The sequence below is a fragment of the Miscanthus floridulus genome, chromosome 6, assembly GCF_019320115.1.
Source record: "Miscanthus floridulus cultivar M001 chromosome 6, ASM1932011v1, whole genome shotgun sequence".
Taxonomy (NCBI): domain Eukaryota; kingdom Viridiplantae; phylum Streptophyta; class Magnoliopsida; order Poales; family Poaceae; genus Miscanthus; species Miscanthus floridulus.
In genome coordinates this window covers 118,409,198-118,427,890 of record NC_089585.1, presented here as the reverse complement: position 1 = coordinate 118,427,890, position 18,693 = coordinate 118,409,198, and the positions used below count along the sequence as shown (strand labels likewise).

Sequence of the window (18,693 nt, the reverse complement as noted above, 5' to 3'; positions counted from 1 at the left end):
CGGTACAGGTGCTTATCCGAATTCATCTGCGTCTCTTAAGTTGTCTTTGCGTTTGCTTCAACATAATGCCAATTATGCGCTGCATCAGCCTGTTGTTTAGCGTAGCGAAGCTGACGGAAGCACATGGTATTGATCGATCTGCTCCTCGTGCTCCACCAGTTTCCGATGGCAACGGGAGTACAGGACTTTAGCTTTATTTGAAGAATCAGAGTTCAGAGGCACTCATGCTTTTGACGCGCTCAATCTCATCATGATCATCCGAAACTGAAATCTTTCTGTCTGTATGTGTGCTGCTTGGCAAGCGGCTGCATCGTCGTTTTGTTTGAAATTTGCGTGTTCATGTTGTACGCACGTACGTCTCTTTTTTGAAAGCTACGCCTTAGAAATCTATTGCATACAGTACTGTTCAAGCTGGGTCCTCGCGTTGTATTGTATTGTAGTATGCATTAAAACCTTGTTTAAGGCTCACGCGGTCACGCGGAGGCTAGAGATCACAACAACATTGTAGTTTTCGACTGAATTATTAGTTGAGGTTCGTGGAGGCGCACCATTGTGTTCAGAAATTCAGTACAAAAGGAAGGAAAGAAAAGAATAACAAAGCTCACGACAATTTCTCTGGTGTAGATTGGACGATAAGCCGGGCGCGCGGCCACAACGTGGATGGCAGTATCGTTAGCTGCCCGGATATCACGATTCACCAGAATGAAATGACCAAGAACCGGTCTTATAGTAGAGCAGAAATACTCTCTCAGCTCGTTTAGTCGGGGGTAATCGAAAGCTGAAATGACCAAGAACCGGTCTTATAGTAGAGCAGAAATGCTCTCTCAGCTCGTTTAGTCAGGGGTAATCGAAAGCTGGGAATAGGAGTTTAGAGATAGGAGTTTAGAAATCTTTTGTTTGTTTCGTGAGAATGGGAGTTATGGTGGAAAGGGGAATGGGAGTTTAGAGGGCCAACTCCCACTAATCAATTCCCTAGGGGAGGGGTGAGAATTGGATTGGAATTGTATTCTTAATAAAAGAAAAGGGAGATCCTCATTGTCCATCATGATTTGCCTTTTAATTTCTCCCTCAAAGCCTCTACACCAAACAGGGGATATGAATTTCCTCTTCAATTCCCTTTCTTATTTCCCTCCACGAACCAAACAAGGGATTGAGACTAAAAGTCAATTTTCCACCTTAATTCCCTCTATCAACTCCCACACTAAATGGCGAACTCGACCCCACACGTGATCTTAGACTGCTTCACCAGCGTTCTAGATCTTGATCCGCGCTGGCTACTTCGGCCACGGCGTCCACGCCCCGCCCATCGACTACTAGTCGACGGCGGCCACCGTAAATCGTCGGTCAGCCGTTCTTGGCACCACCGACCACATAGTTTTCCTAAACCCTAATCCCCCCTAGGGTCTAAGCGCCGCTTAGGCACAGAGTTGGGATTGCTGTGGGCTGCGCAGATCGCCGGTGTTTTTTTCCCTCCGAACCAGTGCCGATCTGATGGCGGCTGTAGGAGGTGGAAGTCTAGGGAGCGGCAATGCTCCGAGTGAGGGGCTTGAAAACCCTAACCTCAATGTGTCTGATCTCCTATAGCGCCTGAACCTCACGGAGGAAGAAGGTGCTGTGGTGGATTTCAGTGATGAAGATGACATGGAGGAGGCGTCCTTGGTGGAATGGGCAGTCGTCACTACCGGACTGAGGCTCTTTGCCGAGTGCCTGTGACACTCGGCAAATCCCCATATACACTCGGCAAAGCCTTTGCCGAGTGTAACCCTCGGCAAAGATCACTCAACAAAGCCGGTGATGGCAAAGGCCTCTTTGCCGAGTGTTTTTTGTCAGGCACTCGGTAAAGGCTTTGCCGAGTGCCCATAAACTACTCGGCAAAGAAAAGTTGTCTGACGGCGCCAATCGACAGTGACGGTCGCTTTGCCGAGCACCTCACAGGGGCACTCGGCAAAGCCCGCTCTCTTTGCCGAGTGTCAGTCGCACTACACTCGGCAAAGGTGGCCGCTTTGCTGAGTGCCTAATTGGTGGCACTCAGCAAAGGCAGGGAGGCTTTGCCGAGTGTCTGCCTTGTAGCACTCGGCAAAGGAAGCGAGGCTTTGCCGACTGTCTTACGTGTGGCACTCGGCAAAGCCTCCCTGCCTTTGCCGAGTGTCATGGTCATAGCACTCGGCAAAGCCTCCCAGCTTTGCCGAGTGTCTTGGTCATTGCACTCGGCATAGCTGGGAAATTTGCTTTTTTTTGTATTTTTTTGTTTATTGCATCCACACATACATATATCACACAACCATCACATATCACACAACAATCACATATATCACACAGCCATCACATGTAATCCATAACCATGACAAATATCATCACAAGTTGTCCACAAGTATCACATAGTCTACAAATATCATCCAAGTGCCGCCACAAGTGCCACCATTCACAAATAAGCATCACAAGCACAAGTCCATCTACCTCTATTGTTAACGGCCACTCCACCGGTCCCACTGCGACGGAGGTGTGCCCTGAGCTGGAGGTGTGCCATGAACATCATTCGACGCCGTCGATTGCCCCTGCACAAAAGAGAAGTGATTGCATATGTGAGACAAGATTTAAGGTAGGTTCTAAAAACTTGAAAAAAAGCAACATATTAGTGTCAGTTTGAAATTTCGGCAGCACCTCCCCTGCACGGTGAGGTGTCCAAAACCTACAACAAAACAACGGTACGATGACTGACAACCACATATGCATATTCACATATCATGGTCCATTTGTCTCAACATATCATTTGGATTCACATTCATATATCCATATCCACATTCACATTTAGATTTAAGGTAGAGAAACTCACAGGAGTGACAGCAGGATCATTTGGTGGAGTGAATATCATCGGTGGTGGAACAAAGCCTGAGTGAGCTCCAAGACCTTGAATATACTAAAACATCTGCTCCATCCTCCGTCGATCCTCCTCAGCCCTCGCCTCAGCCTCCTCCCGTCGCCTCCTCTCTTCCGCCACCTCGGCCTACAATATTTCACCCCAATGATACAACGCAAAGCAAAGGTATGTAAAAATCAATGAACGACGAATAAAACAGAAATAACCTTGAGTGCCTGCACCATGTGCTGTGTACAGTTTGGCCGTGTGCGTATGGCCGGGCTCGAGCTCGTGCTCCTTGCTCGAATCTCGGAGAGAGACCTAGTACGGGCCGGGTCAATTGCGCCGTCGCCAATCCAGTACCGCCCGTGCTTCTTCCCTCCTCCCAACCTCATGACGACTTCTCCATCAAGGTCCTCGGAGGTGGGATCGTACTCTGGCCCATGGACCTCCCTTGCCATCGCTGTGGACTCAGTGAGGCGGGTGTGGACGGACGAGTTGCTGTACGCCTCGGGTGGGTCCTCTGGGTTGTAGTGGACGTCGGACGTCGCCTTGCCCTTGTGGGCCATTGCCCACGCCTTGAACTGGGAGACGAGCGCGCCACCATGTGACGCCGACTGCGAAAGAAACAGCAGGATGATTAGAAATTTGCATAGTTGAGCTTTAGAATAAAGAAATGGATTCAGCGTACCCATTTAGCTGCGTAGGCCGGGAGGCAAAGGTTGCCTTGATGGTGTGGTGCACCAGGCATCATCAAACGCCACTCCCGGCAAGCGTTGTGCGTCTCCCACCACTCGGGGCTGCACCACTTGTCCACCATTGCCTCCCAGCAGTCTTCGTGTCCAGTGCACCACCACGGAACCACCTATACGACATCAAGTATATGTAGATCAAATTAATCTTATTTAATCTTAGAAAAAAAATCAGTATTAATCTTATATATTTACCTTCATGTATTGTTCCTTGGTCAGCGTCTTCTTTCTTGCCTCTTTTTTCGTGACCTTCCTAAACTCGAAGGCCGCGTTGTATGTCACGACGACCTGGAGGCAGCGCCTCGTAGTGCATGTCACCCACGAGTTTGTGACAAGCTTTGTTAGTCGCCGCCATCGCTGCCACCTCCCATCCCGGCTCGCATCTAAAGAAATCCTGTATGTAGACGCAATGTATCTTATCATTATTTGAAGAATGTCCAATGGATGTGATGAATTGAGCAGTGTAATGAGACAAAGACTTACCCACAGCTCCGTAATCACCCGCTCTGCCTTGTGGCCGTAGATCCTACCATCCTGATCATATGCATCTGCGCAGACAGCGTAGTGGGCAAACGTCCAGGCCGGCTGCCGCACTCCGGCAAAGTCAAGAAAGCCAGGGAAGCGTGTCTTGCACAAAAGACCAAGAACGCCATTGGGATGGCGTCCGTGACCACCTGCACCCACAATCACGAAACCCCTGCTCAAGTGATCAAGAAAAATTATTAGTTTCAACATAACAAATGAGAAAATAGTGACAGCATATAAAGTTACTTACTTTGAACCACCGGGTCGAACCATCGGGCGTCTCTCAAGAGGTATCGGTCGCTTTGGGAGTTGCGAGGGACCTCGCTGATAGAGTTTAGCCGTGCTAGAGGAAGAGGAGCCCCCTGCCGCCGCACCACAGGAAGAGGAACCCCCCCCCCCCCCCGCCTCCTCAGCCTCGTCCTGCTCGTCGTCGTCGTCGTCGTCGTCCTCCTCCTCCTCCTCCTCCTCCACCTCCTCCTCGTCCTCCACCGCCTCCTCGTGCTCCTCAGGCACCGCCTCCTCGTGCTCCTCAGGCCTCCTCGTCCTCCACCGCCTCCTCGTGCTCCTCGGGCACCTCTTCCTCCTTGGACTCCTCCACCTCCTCCTCCTACCTCTGTGGCGGAGGAGCCTGACGACCCCTGCGTTTCCTTGGTGGTGGCGGAGGAGCTACCTCCTCCACAGCTATAATTTTCCTCAATCAATATACTGATGTGTTGCTGGATAAACAAACACTTCAATCAATAAAATATAAAAGAATAATGCAAGTTAAGCTATTTCTGCAAATTTTATCGTGACCGTTACATTTGTTTACTGCTTTAGACTATTGTGATCATCACCTCATTTAATTTAGACACACGTAGTCTGATTGGTATTTTTTTTATTAAAGACACTTATGCACTCGACATTTCAGGCCAGATGAAGCAAGGGAAGCTACTCTGTACAGCTACAGCTGTGGATTCTCTGGTTTTGCTGCATTGCTCAATTCAACACAGGCTGCCACATTGTCTGGTAAGGAGTTATTTGTCAGAACATACCTCGTAATGCACAGTTCGGTTCAAAGTAAGTAACAGTGCTGTGAACTTCGTAAAGCACTAGTAAAAACTAGTAGTTACATGCACTAGGTTCGCCGGTGTCTTACTTTACATGCTTTACTGGTACTTTACATTCTTACTAGTGCTGTGAACCGAATGTAAAGTACTTTGAACCAAAAATTGCTAAAGCGGCAAAAGAAAAGTGCTGAAAATGAGCACAGTCAGTTTTCAAGATCTTAACTATAACCATTCAACTGTGATTGCAATAATTATGGAAAATGTTGATCTGTTGTTTAAGGCATGACCAAAGATGTGGTAGCTAGAGATGGAAAGTCTCCGGAAGATGTAGATGTGGTAGCTAGAGATGTAGATTACCTAGGTATTGCACAGGAGGCCGGGCGCTGAAGCCTGCGTCGTCGGCGCGCGGGGGAGGGCGCCGGGTGCGGGACGCCGGGGGGCAGCCGCGGGAGCCTGCATCGTCGGCGCGCGGGGACGGGCGCCGGGTGCGGCCGGCGTGGGCGGGCGGGCGCGCGCGGGGCGGCGCGCAGGCGCGGCGTTGCAGGCGGGGTGGAGTACGGGGCGGTGACGGGGGCGGCCGGCGGGCCAAACTTTGCTGGTGGAGGTGGCTTCGGGGCCGCGGCCGGTGGCGGTGGGCGAGCGCGCCGGGCGCGAGCACGATGGACGGGCACGAGCGGGGCAGCGCGGGAGAAGGCGCGGCGGCGCGAGGATGACGGGCAGGGCGGGGGGCAGCGCTGGCAACGGCGGTGAGGGAGCGAGGGAACGGGAGTGTGCGTGCGTGCGTGAGTGAGTGTCGGCTGTGCCAGTTAAGTCCTCGGTGAGGCCTTTGCCGAGTGTCCGCGATCCGACACTCAGCAAAGCCAGAATTTTTTTAAAAAACCATTAAAAATCTTTGTCGAGAGTCAAGCCTATTAGGCACTCGGCAAAGACTATACTTTGCCAAGTGCTAACCCTAGGACACTCAGCAAATATATTTTTTTAAAAAACTTTTCTATTTCCTTTCCCTTTTCCTTAACCGTTTTTTCCAAATTTGTTCCAATACACTTTGAAAATACCTTGTCAAATTCACTCAACAATGCAAATTTGATGCTTCAGCGAAAAATAGACCATGATTTCATGTAGTTATAGTTCAAATTCCATTTATATAATTGCAATTAAAAATTAATAATTATTAAATGGATCCAAAAAATCACTAAAATTTAACATGACATGATCTTTGATGTCTATTGGCTATACAAAAAGTTTCGGAGTCAAACCACAACTCGACCGTTACTTTCACTCCAAATCTTACCAGATCATTCTCAACATTCATGAAACTTCTTCGGAGATGTTTCGGTTTGTAAGCAATGTACGTGACAACTTATGCGACATCTTCTCAAATTTTTACCATAGCCTCCACATATGATATCATGACATCTTATCAAATTTCATGATTTTCGAACATCCTTTGCTTTTTATAGAATTTAAAAACCATTCAACCACACGCTCGAGTCGTGTTTCCGAAATAAGATGTTCGAAACCCCTTATAATCTTATAGGTAAGGCCTCAAACTGGGTTGAATAACATGAATATCAATTTTATACTCATTTTTTCCAAATATTTGAATCACTTGCGGTTCAAATTCAACTTAATTCAAAAAAATTGCTTGAAATGCAATTAATTAGTTAAATATAGCAAATAAATTCAAAAATACACCAAACTTAAGCATGGAGTACCACATGTGGTATGTAGAGAGGTGAAAAATTTTGAAGTGCAGGAGTAAAAAAAAATTATACTTTGCCGAGTGTCTGCTTTTGACACTCGACAAAAAGCCTCTTTGCCGAGTGCTCAATTTGTACACTCGGCAAAGAGCTGACGGCGGCAGGCTGAGTGTGAGACGTTGACACTCGACAAAGAAAGTCTTTGCCGAGTGGCATGTGTGAGCACTCGGCAAAGAGGACGCCTTTGCCGAGTGCTGATCGTGAGCACTCAGCAAAGACAAGCTTTGCCGAGGGTCGTGCCTTTGTCGAGGGTTGGAGTTTGGGCACTTGACAAAGACAACCTTTGCCGAGTGCCCGAAATAAAAAAAACTCAGCAAAATTCTTGGCACTCAGCAAAGCTTGTGATTCCGGTAGTGTGTTGGGAAGGTCCTGTCCCCGATGGCTGTCCACGTGAACACGATCAGAGCAGCCATGAAGCCGGCCTGGGGCAATCCCTATGGCCTGAAGATAAGGGCGATTGGCGAGAAGGGTACTAACCTTTTCATTGCGGAATTCGGCTCCAAGGTGGATATGGAGAGGGTTCTGTCAGGTACTCAGTGGATGGTATGCAGACATGCGGTCATACTGAAACCTTATGATGAGAAGCTTAGCGCTGCTGAAATTGTGTTTGATCGCATGGAAATTTGGGTATGGATTCTGAACCTGCCGCTGGGATGGATGAACCAGCAGAGGGGTTCCAAAGTGATGAGTTTAATTGGCAAGGTGGTGAAGATGGACGTGGACGATGATGGCAAGGCAAATGGGCTTTCCTGAGTGGTCGGGTTGCCATCGAAATTGACAAGCCTCTGAGAAGGGGTGTGCTGATGCGTATGAGTAAAACAGAAGAGCCGAGGTGGTTTGAAGCACAGTACGAGAGGCTTCCCTTTTACTGCTTCTCTTGCGGACTGCTGGGTCATTCGGAGGTCGACTGCCCCCAACCAGCAGCTCGTAATGAGATGGGTAAATTGCCGTACAATGTCCAGTTTAGGGCTCCGGAGGAGAGTCCAAACATTTGCTGGGGCAGCGGCAGAATCTTTTGGCAGCGGCTCCTCATCGGCGCACAGATACACTAGTCAACGCAGCCGATCAGGAGAGGGGCGGTCATCGAGAGGAGAGGATGGTTCACATTTTTTCCTCGTCTGAACATGTGGAGGAGACGGAGGAACAGGAAGTGCAATCCCCATTAAAGGGGGCGGGAGGGGTTTTACAGGATGAGAGGGAGAGGGAGAAAGGAGGGGCATCGGTGGGTAGGAAGCTGGACATGGAGACCAGGGATCCACCACCACAGAGGAAACGGAAATCAAAAGGTTTAGGCCAACCTCTGCAGACACCTGATCTCAACGTCCCTCTGGACGGCACAAATGCCATTGTTCCTTTTGGCTTGGTGAACTCCAGGGTGAGCCAAATTGATGAAGGTTCGGAGAGTAGCGGAGGAAGCATGCCGGAACAGCTGAAGAAGCAGAAGAAGGGTACCAACGTTCAAAATGCACGATCGGCGGCGGCTGCGAGTGACAGCCCCCGCCGGGCACAATGAAAATACTAAGTCTGAACTGCCGGGGCTTGGGACAGCCCGAGGCAGTTCGAGATCTCCGTAGCTTGTGTGAGCTACACCGTCCCATGCTCGTCTTCTTGTCGGAGACGCGTTTGTTCTCAGATCGAGTGGATGGAATTCGGAGAGCGCTAGGCTTTTGTCATGGCCTTGGCGTTGGTAGTTTTGGCAGAGGGGGCGGTCTCGCCTTGCTCTGGAGAGAGGATGTGGAGGTTCGGCTGGAAAGTTTGGATAAGTTGCACATTGATGTAGCTGTCCTTGATCCGGTGACGAAGATGGATAAGTGGCGTTTTACTGGCTTCTACGGGGAGTCCCGGAGAGAGCTACGGTTTAGAAGCTGGGAGTGTTTGAAGCTACTCAATGGTCAGAGCTCCTTGCCTTGGCTATGTGTGGGTGATTTTAACGAGGTTCTCCATGCCTCGGAACAGTTTGGGGGAGCAGGCAGGCGTGAGCGCCAGATGGAGGGCTTTAGTGAAGCTGTGTCGGTCTGTGGATTTATGGATTTAGGCTTTATTGGCCTCCCGTACACATGGGACAACCGACAAGATGCGGAACACAACATCAAGGTCAGGTTGGATAGGGGCGTAGCGACGGACTCCTTCCTGGACCTGTTCAGAGAGGTGAAGGTTTGGAATATTCAGACGACGATGTCGGATCACAGCTGTCTAGTAGTGGAGTGCCTTGAACACACTACGGGTAGGCGAAGGAGAAAGAAAAATTTTAGATATGAAAATATGTGGCAACGTGATCCGAGTTATATGGCGCTGATACGGGATGCCTGGGATCACAGTGCGGGCGGGCAGAGCTTGGGGGAGATGCAAGCAAAATTGAAGGATATTCAGAGTTCGCTCCAGGTTTGGGAACGAGATGTTTTTGGTTCAGTTAAAAAAAAACACTGGCTGCCCTGCGTTGTGACTTAGAGGTGGAACGAGGACAGTCCATTGGCTCCGGCCCCTCGCGTTATGAGAAGCAGCTGATGTCTCGTATCTCTGAACTTCTCTCACGCGAGGAAGTGATGGAGAAACAACGGTCGAGAGTGGAGTGGCTAAAGGACGGTGACAGGAACACCTCCTTTTTTCAGGCTAAGTCGAGGGCGAGAGCTAAACGCAATGCGATCACCTCTCTTCGCCGTGATGACGGTTCTGTGGCTGTAACACAGGAGGAAATAGAAGGCGTGGCTACTGATTTCTATGCTAATTTGTTTGCTGCCCAAGATAATCTATCTCCGGACCTAATCCTGGAACACGTTCCTAGGAAGATTTCGCTGGATATGAATGAACGGCTCACCCGGCCATACAGTGCTACTGAAGTGGAAACGGCGCTGCAGATGATGGGAGCCAACAAGGCGCCGGGGCCGGATGGCTTCACTGCTGGGTTCTATCAACTGCATTGGGATCTTCTTGGTAAGGAGGTCACGGCAGCAGTGTTGAACTTCTTGAATGGAGGTACGTTGCCAGCTGATACCAATCATGAATCACACCACTATTGTTCTAATCCCAAAAACCAGGAACCCCCAGGCGATGAAAGAATTCAGACCAATATCCCTTTGCAATGTCCTCTATAAGATATGTTCAAAGGTTTTGGCCCTGAGATTGAGGGAGTTCTTGGATGAGATCATTTCAGAGGAGCAAAGTGCATTTGTACCAGGCCGGCTGATCACAGATAATGTGCTCATCTCATATGAGTGTATTCGCTACTTGAAGAGGAAAAAAGGGAAGAACGGTGCGTGTGCTATTAAACTCGACATGGCCAAGGCTTATGATCGGGTTGAATGGGAATACTTGCAGGGAATCATGCTGAAACTTGGCTTTCCTGAAGCGTTTGTGAGTCTGATCATGAGGTGTGTTACTACTGTTTCCTTTTCCATCAAGGTGAATGGTGTGCCGACTCAAGTCTTCAGACCCACGCGTGGGATAAGGCAGGGTGACCCCATTTCACCCTACCTCTTTTTGTTATGCTCGGAAGGTCTTTCATGCCTCCTAAAATCAATCGGTCCAATGCATCTTGCTAGGGGTGTTAGAGTTGGTGTTCACTCCCCTTGGATTTCGCATCTTCTTTTTGCGGATGACAGTATCATATTTTCAGAAGCGTCGCAAAGAGGGGCCGAGAGATTGATGGAGATTTTGGATATCTATAACCGTGGCTCTGGACAGTTGGTGAATCGAGAGAAATCTGCAGTGTTTTTCAGTAAGAATTGTCCAGAGAAAACGAGAACAGTTGTGTGCGACACTCTGAACATACACAAAGTGGCGCTAGCTGAACGGTACCTTGGGCTACCGACCGAGGCGGGAAGGAGCCTGAGTGGCATTTTTGAATTTTTACCGGCTCAAATAAGAGGTAAAATTGATGGTTGGTGTAATCGGGATGCGAGCTGTGCAGGACGAGAGGTATTGCTCAAGTCGGTGGCACAAGCGGTACCGACGTATTCCATGAGCTGCTTCCTTCTCCCAATCAGTACATGTAACAAGATGAGATCCGCCATAGCAAATTATTGGTGGGGCAGTTCGGCAGACAGTCGCCGTATGCACTGGATGAAATGGGACAACCTGACGAAGCCAAAAAACAAAGGTGGAATGGGCTTTCGTGATCTAAGATGCTTCAACCTTGCTATGCTCGGGAAGCAGGGTTGGCGCCTCCTAACTCGGGCTGATTCTCTTTGTGCACGAGTGCTGAAGCGAGCAGCACTTGGCGTGCAATACTGGCTGGAAGGGAAGCCTTGCAGACCGGTTTGGTCAGAAGAGTGGTGGATGGTGTATCGACAGGAATTTGGACTGACAAATGGCTCTCTAACCATTTCGATGGGCGCCCGATCACGCCGATGGACGGGCAGGGACTGACGGAGGTCTCTGAACTGCTCACAGAATCTGGTGAGTGGAACGAGGTGTCGATTAGGGAGCACTTCTTCCCTATTGATGCTGAAGCTGTACTACGCCAACCGCGAGGACGGAATGGGCATGATTTCTGGGCCTGGGAGCCTGAGAGGTCGGGGATTTACTCTGTGCGTTCAGCATACAAACTGATGTACAGAAAGAAGTCTGAAGCCGCTGGGGATCATGCACCTAATTCCTCCTCTGATGGTCCATGGAAAATAATTTGGAGATTGCCGATTCCTCCGAAGGTTAAAGTCTTTTGGTGGCGAGTGATTCACGAAATTCTTACCGGCAAGACATATTCTCTGGAAACGGCATATTGAGCCGGTTCCTTTCTGTGAAGTGTGTGGTGCTCCAGAAGAATCAATCTGCCATGTTTTACTGGAATGCTCCATTGCTAATGAATTTTGGCATCAGGTAAGGGTGGGGATAGGAGTGAAAATCCCCAAACTGAACCCGCTAACTTGGGCAACGGACATTATATCTGGAGTGTGCCCAGACAAGGATCTAGCAGTGTTTTTGTGCGGTATGTGGGCACTGTGGATGAGAAGAAACAGAAGGCGCCATGATGAACATTTGATCAGTTTGCAGCAAGCTGTAGCATGGGTGAAGGATACCGCGTTTGATCTCTGGAACTTGACCCATCAGTTGACGTCCAAGGGACCGGTGCAGGAGATGCAGAAGTGGAGGAACCCAGCACCGGGATGGCACAAGGTCAACACTGACGCTGCTTTCAACCGAATGGTTCTTGTGGTGCGTCGGCATGTGTTATTAGAGATCACCAAGGATTGTTCAGAGCAGCGCATGCGCCGTGGTATGTCAGGGGTCTTGATGCCTGCACGATGGAAGCCATAGCTTGCAGGGATGGCCTGAACTTGGCAAGAAGAATTGGTGTGCAAAAGGTGATGCTTGAGACTGATTGCCTGGAGCTTATCAATTTGTGGAAGAAGGACACGCAACGCTCCATCGTCGACCCGTTGCTGAAGGAAATAGATGCTATAAGACTTGCCTTTCATGATTTTTCTTTTTCTTATGTTAATAGATCTTGTAATAAGTAGCGCATATTTTGGCGAAACAAGTTTCGGACACACACCGCATGGAGATGTGGCATGTAACTCCGGAGTGTGTGTCCGACCTAGTACTGTCTGAGGCTTCAGCCGGTTGATTTAATGAAAGGCAAGCAAGTCAAAAAAAAAAAAAAAAAAAAAAAAACAAAAACTCCGGCACTAATTCCCATGCCTCTTCCCACGGAGTCGTCAAATACACCCTCTGGACTACTTCACCCCCAAACTATAAAATCAGATTTTCTACCCCCCGAACTTTATAAAACCGGTGGTCTTGATACAGCGAAGGAGGTTTTGATACAGTGACGGTGGTTTTATCTTTTTATTTTTTATTTATTTCGGCTGAATCTTTGAAAAAATCATAGTAAATCATAGAAAAATCATAAAATAGAAAATCTAATTTTGTTGGACTCCACATAAGTAGATCTACACAACGAATATATAATATGGTATGCTTTAGTACAAAGTTTTTACTGTAGCCTTAGATCTATGCTTTTATATAATTAATTCATAGTTGTAGTTTTTATAGTCTAATTGTGGTGAAATTTTTATGGTGGGCTAATTATTGTATGCTTGAATTATAATAAAAATTTCATACTCATTGGATCATATATAACTTAGTTATAGATTTATTTAGCTTTATGCTTGTTTAAATATATTCCTTATCTATAACTAAGTTATACATGATCCAATGAGTATGAAATTTTTACTATAATTCAAGCATACAATAATTAGCCCACCATAAAAATTTCAGCACAATTGGATCATAGAAGCTGCAACTATGAATTATGTCATTTAATTACAGAAAAAACATAGATCTAAATCTATAATAAAAAAAACTTTGTATTAAAACATATCATATTATATGTTCACTGTGTAGGTCTACTCATGTGGAGTCCAACAAAATTAAAATTTCTATTTTATGATTTTTCTGTAATTTAATATAATTTTTTAAAGATTCAGCGAAAATAAGAAAAAAACCACTATCACGGTAACAAAAACCACCGTCCAAAACCGCTTGGGGGAGGGGTTATTTAACCGATTTTGAAAAATTCAGGGGGTAGAAAATCCGATTTTATAATTCGGGGTGAAGTAGTTCACCCTTAAATAATTGGAGAGATTATGTAGACTTTTCCTTTCAGTCTAATGCTGTTGTCAGTCTCACCTATGCCCTTAGACTCTTTCGATGTGTCTAGTTCCGGATTGAGCTTTTCCTTGCCACAGGACGAGCATTCCATTTATATATAGTAGTATTCAATAGCTAAGGAAAATTAGAGTACAGTGTACAAAGTTTTTAAAAAAGATCCATCATTAAACTTAAAAACTAAGAAGAACGAATCATCTCATTCTATCTTGTACATTTATTTATTGCTCCTATGTCTACTATTTTTTCTTCTTTCTCCCTCTCCATCCGCACTCCCTGCCGATCTAATCTACCGTCCTTGCCCACTTATGTCGCCACCCACCATCTATTATAACGTCATCGTCACAACCCGTCCTTCCCAAACCTCTGCATTCTTTTTTTCCTTCCCTTCCTTTTTCTCACTATGTTATCCCACCACCACCGCTTTGATCACCATCTTGGTCGTAGGCGACCTCACTGTCCCACCTCCTACTATTGTCGCCTCCACCATGCTCATTGCCTAATGGCAATTTGGAGTGGGGGACCTTTGCCCCATTGTCGACTCTTCCCATCCGGTTGTCTCTCGCCACCTCGCTCGCCACTCGACGAACTGCCACCACCGTTGAGCCCCCTTCCTAAGCCTGGAGGACATTGGAGTCCCTGTCGCCTTCCCCATAAACCCAAACTTTTGCAGCTGTCACGGGGAAGACAGCGCACACACGCCGTCTAGTCCAATCACGCATTAAGGCGTGTCCCCGCATTGGCAACAACTTCAACGCAAGCGACAAATAAAGATTGAGTATATCTTCCATCCGTTTTTTTGAAACCCTATTCTTAGATAGAAAACATCCTACCTTTTTTTGACTTTTGCTTTTTGTATCATCCATTTTCATATTGGATTGTCTCTGTCGTCACCCATTGTTTTTTCCTCGCAAAGGATTTCCACATAAATCCTTTATATGCCTCCTACTTGTGTGTCAGCTTTCATTTTGTCATATGAGTTTCGGTTGCTATCTTGCTTGCTATTTGTGTCATTTATTGGAATTGTTTGGGTTAAATGACATGTTGTTGAGGGTCTGTTTAGATCTGTAGTCCTTGGTCTAAAGTTTAGTCACTAAAGTTTAGCCTAAGATGGCTGTTGGATCCAGGTGCTAAAAGGTGAAAGAGGGAGGAGAGAGAAAGAGAGTAAGGCCTTGTTCGCTGGTCTGAAACTTGGCTGAAAAACACTGTTCTGACTGAATTGTTGTGAGAGAAAAACACTGTTCCGGCTGAAAAAACAAGCCGAACAAACCGAATATGGGGTAAGCCGAACGGGGCCTAAAAGCACTTTTAGCCCACCTTGAGAGGCAAATGGACTAATAAGTGCTAAAAATTAGTCATCTCCTTTTAACCCACCTGTTTTGTCCCCCAAAGGCTAAAAGTAGGCAAAAAAAAAATGAAGGACTAAAGTTTAGCCTATGAGATACAAACAAACCCCGGGTTGACATATGAAGCGTATGTGGGGAAATTTAAGGCCCTGTTTGATTTTTCATGACTAAAATTCAGCTACTAAAATCAATGACTAAACTTTAGTCACCCCCATTTGGTTGTACCGACTAAAAGTGACTAAAGGTCATTAAAGCAGTTCAACAAAGATCAAACTACCCCTAATGAATGCGCAAATCAGGGTGGGGGACCGGCAATAATGAGGGGCAATCCCTGTCCACTTGGCACCTTAGCCCACTTTACCACTTCCTTGGGGTACTAATGTGACTGAACTACTTTAGTCCCTTTTTAGTTATTTTATTTGTCAGTTTAGTAGCTAAAGTGACTAGAGGTGAACCAAACAGGCCCTAAATCTACCTATAGGGGCATGTGCTCCCACCCCCATGCCCCTGAGGACAAAAAAAAAAAAAAAACAGTCTATTTGACGATATAGAATGACACGTAAATTTCTAGCCACGAATGTTTTGAATCGGCTCCAGCTCTATGAATTTTGTGCTTGTGGTGGCTTTCACAGTTATGCAAAGCTTCCACAGTGTGAAACTAAAACATTTTGCGGAGCCGTTCGCTATTATTGCTAACTTTTAGCTCCCATTTGTTCTGCTATTCCCCTATGTTGCACCCACCAAATTTGAGCAAAATCAAGCAACAGTCCACGCCGGAGCATAAGAATTGTTCTCCCTTGAAGTCCAAATTGGTTAGATGGTAAGTGGACAACTTTTAGGTCATGGTGCAAATTGGAGTTTTACTTGGACAAAACACTAGAGTCAATTCACTTGACAGATTTACCCAGTATTCAGGTGATCATGTCACCAACACACAACAGGCGGTGTTTGGAAGTGAAATTACGACTGGAAATCATGTCGCCAAGACGTGTATTCAGTTCCAAGTGTTTACAGTCAGTTTTCAATAGCGTTGTTCCGGTGCAATGGAACACGAGTAGTCAACTACAAACAACGGTTTTCTCGGTCTTAACTCTTGAGCACAAGAACAGGTGAGCAACTCATCAGCAACACAAGTCGCAAGACAATTTCGCAGCATCCATGACATGATATTACGATGATATGATCCATATTGCTCGATCAAAACCAACTTACAAATGAAGAAAAATGCATCCTAAAACAAACTAGAACTGTTTTGGTCATGTAATCCGCCATCGTCAGTTCCTCCAGGACAGGAGGTGCACCTTGACGTCGCACGACCTGGACACCACCTTGGCGTCGGCGGCGAGCCTGTCGACCGCCACGGTGCAGTACACCCGCACCGGCACTGCCCACGTCCTGACCTTGCCGAGCTGCAGGCGCACGGGCACCTCGACGTCCACGTCGAACGGCACCGATCGGAGCCGCTCCGCCGCGGCCATCTGCCCCCGCACGCGCTGCGAGAACCGTATCCCGGACCCCTTCGCCTTGGCCACGAACACCGTCACGTTCCGGGGGCCCTGGTAGAACGCCGGCCACGCGCCGTCGGCCAGGAGCACGCCGTCGTAGGACACGGAGACGCGGCTCCGGCCTCCCTCGTATCGCACGCCGATCCTGCCGTTGGGGTTGTCGGCGCGCACGGTCGCGTCGAACCCCGGCGAGAACACGCCGGCGGAGGAGGCGTTGCCGAGCTCGGCGAGGCCGGACACGGCGAGCGCCTGGACCGTGTACGCCGGCTGCTTCGGCCTGAGGACCAGGTACGCGATGCCGGCGAGGACGGCGAGCGCGACGGCCCCCGCGAGCAGGCACGCGCAGACGCGGGCGCAGGAGCGGCCGCGGCGGCGCTTGGCGCGGCGGGTGTAGTGGTCGAAGAGGCGCGCGTTCTCGGGCGGCGGGACGCGGAAGACCTTGTCCTTGGGCACCTGCACCACGTACGTGCCCGGCTGCTGCTGCTGCTGCGGGACGGGCTTCTCGAAGTGGAAGCTGTAGGGCGGGCTGGAGGAGGGGTCGGACACGGACTGGTTCATCTCGCCGGAGAAGTCGGAGCTGGAGGACGCCGCCGGGTGGACACGGCCGTGCCCGTGCCCGTGCCCATTCCCGTGCATCATCGGCTGCTCCTCGAGGCGCTCCTCCGAATCAATCTGCATGCAAATGCACCCGCGCGCGGGGTTATAATGAGGCCATATTGATGATTTACTCAACGGTGTAAATCCTACGATACATGCCTAATTATCCTTCCTGGGTGTGAAACTGTGAATCGTTTTCTTTTTAAAGAAAAAAGGATTTAAAGCATGGTTTTATATAATAAAGAGAATTTGGAATGCCATGTGCTGGTTCCAACAATTAATCTAGCACGGTGTGCTTTTGGAAGCCACTCGAATACATACGTCCCCCTGGCTCCCTGCAGATTGCACTCCCAATTGATAGTTTCAGTCCCAGGATAAACTCTCCGAAAAGGAAATGGAAATTAATCGTTTCAGTCCCAGGATACTCTCTCCCAAAAAGGAATTGGAGAGTAGAAGCCCGGATAAGATAAACTATCGGAAATGAACAGTTAGAAGATACTTTTACACGTCACAACTCACAAGAACCACCAACTGCTACAGATCAAAACTGACATAGTCAGCATTGGATCAGAAAACCGGCATTCCGAAGCAGCTAGGACATCATTGACGACGAAGCTGGCAGCTCTTGCCTGTCGCCGTCGACAAAATATGGTGCGAGAGGCTACAAACTGATGTGTGCGACGACAAAACCTTGGCTCACCACGCGCAAACGAACGCAGAGGGCAAATCAATCCAAAGATGAGAGCGAAGGAGACGTGTACCTTGCCCGGCTGACTGCTAGTGCTCGGCGTTGCCGATGGCTCTTCTCGAGGCTGTCCGGTGTGGTGTCTTGGGGATTCAGAGTGGCGCGCGCGGGCGGCCTCGACGCGAGAAGCGGCGGACGTGCGAGGAGGCAAAGCTGATGGATAGCTGGGGCTGAGCTGCTGAGCTGGCGCGGACGGGAAGACGAAGACGGGTCACGGGAGAGGCGGCAAGGTCTGGGGGCGGAGGGCCCGGGCTTTATACGATGCGCGGGCACGGGGGCCCAGGCGACGCGATCGCCGACCGATCGTGTGCGGTGCGTTCCAGGGAAAGAAGAGTTGGAACCGTGTCGTGCGCGGCGACAGGTTTAGGCTGCGTTCGGTTATTCCGGATTTGGTCCGGGAACTATTCCAGTCTGTCAAAAGTATACAAATTATTGAACAAATTCCACCTGAAATCGTTCCTGGCACTCAATCCATGACAAACGAACGTGCCCTTAAGGAAAACGAAGGAACCGGGCATGGACTCATCTGGGAGCTATCGGCACCGGGCTGGGTGCACGTGCACGCACGGCAGGCCACGCGTGTTCACAAGTCACACACAGCCATCGTCCAGTCGAGCCCCGGGCCCCGACCCCTCGATCCGTGCTCTCGTGCCATGGCAGGCTTATCCGTTTCACGGTAACGCGGCTTCCTCCTCGAGCTAGACGACAGGCCTACTAGTAGTAACTGAATAGCTTCACAGTGAAGGTATACCCACGGTAGCATACCAATCTGCAAGCTGACAAGCTGTAGCCTGCTCGTTGGCAAGCGTTTCGGGCGGCGGCGGCTGGCCACGGCCAACTGCTACACAGCTCAGAACGCGCCTGACAGTGGACCACGCGGGTCAAGGATCAGACTGCTACACGTAACCAAGTGATGTGCTGTCTTCGTTTATGATTATTATGATTGCAGTC

At 48.7% G+C, this 18,693-nt stretch overlaps 1 protein-coding gene across 2 annotated transcripts; it reads right to left on the bottom strand.

Moving 5' to 3' along the window:
• Positions 1-16,156: 16,156 nt before the first annotated feature.
• Positions 16,157-17,954, bottom strand: LOC136459286 (NDR1/HIN1-like protein 13). 2 transcript variants are annotated; one of them, XM_066459161.1, is made up of 2 exons: positions 17,759-17,954; positions 16,157-17,072 (listed from the first exon to the last, which is right to left on the bottom strand). In XM_066459161.1, exon 2 carries the CDS (start codon positions 17,037-17,039, stop codon positions 16,170-16,172), a length of 870 nt encoding a protein of 289 aa, XP_066315258.1. In that variant the 5' UTR covers positions 17,040-17,072; positions 17,759-17,954; the 3' UTR covers positions 16,157-16,169. The 2 variants fall into 2 exon arrangements, with proteins under 2 accessions (XP_066315258.1, XP_066315257.1); XM_066459160.1 differs by lacking the exon at positions 17,759-17,954 and having other exon boundaries at positions 16,157-17,078.
• Between the last annotated feature and the right edge of the window lie 739 nt (positions 17,955-18,693).

Excerpts from the sequence above, each read along its gene's own strand:
- LOC136459286 (XM_066459160.1), bottom strand. The coding sequence starts at position 17,078 with ATGCAGATTGATTCGGAGGAGCGCCTCGAGGAGCAGCCGATGATGCAC.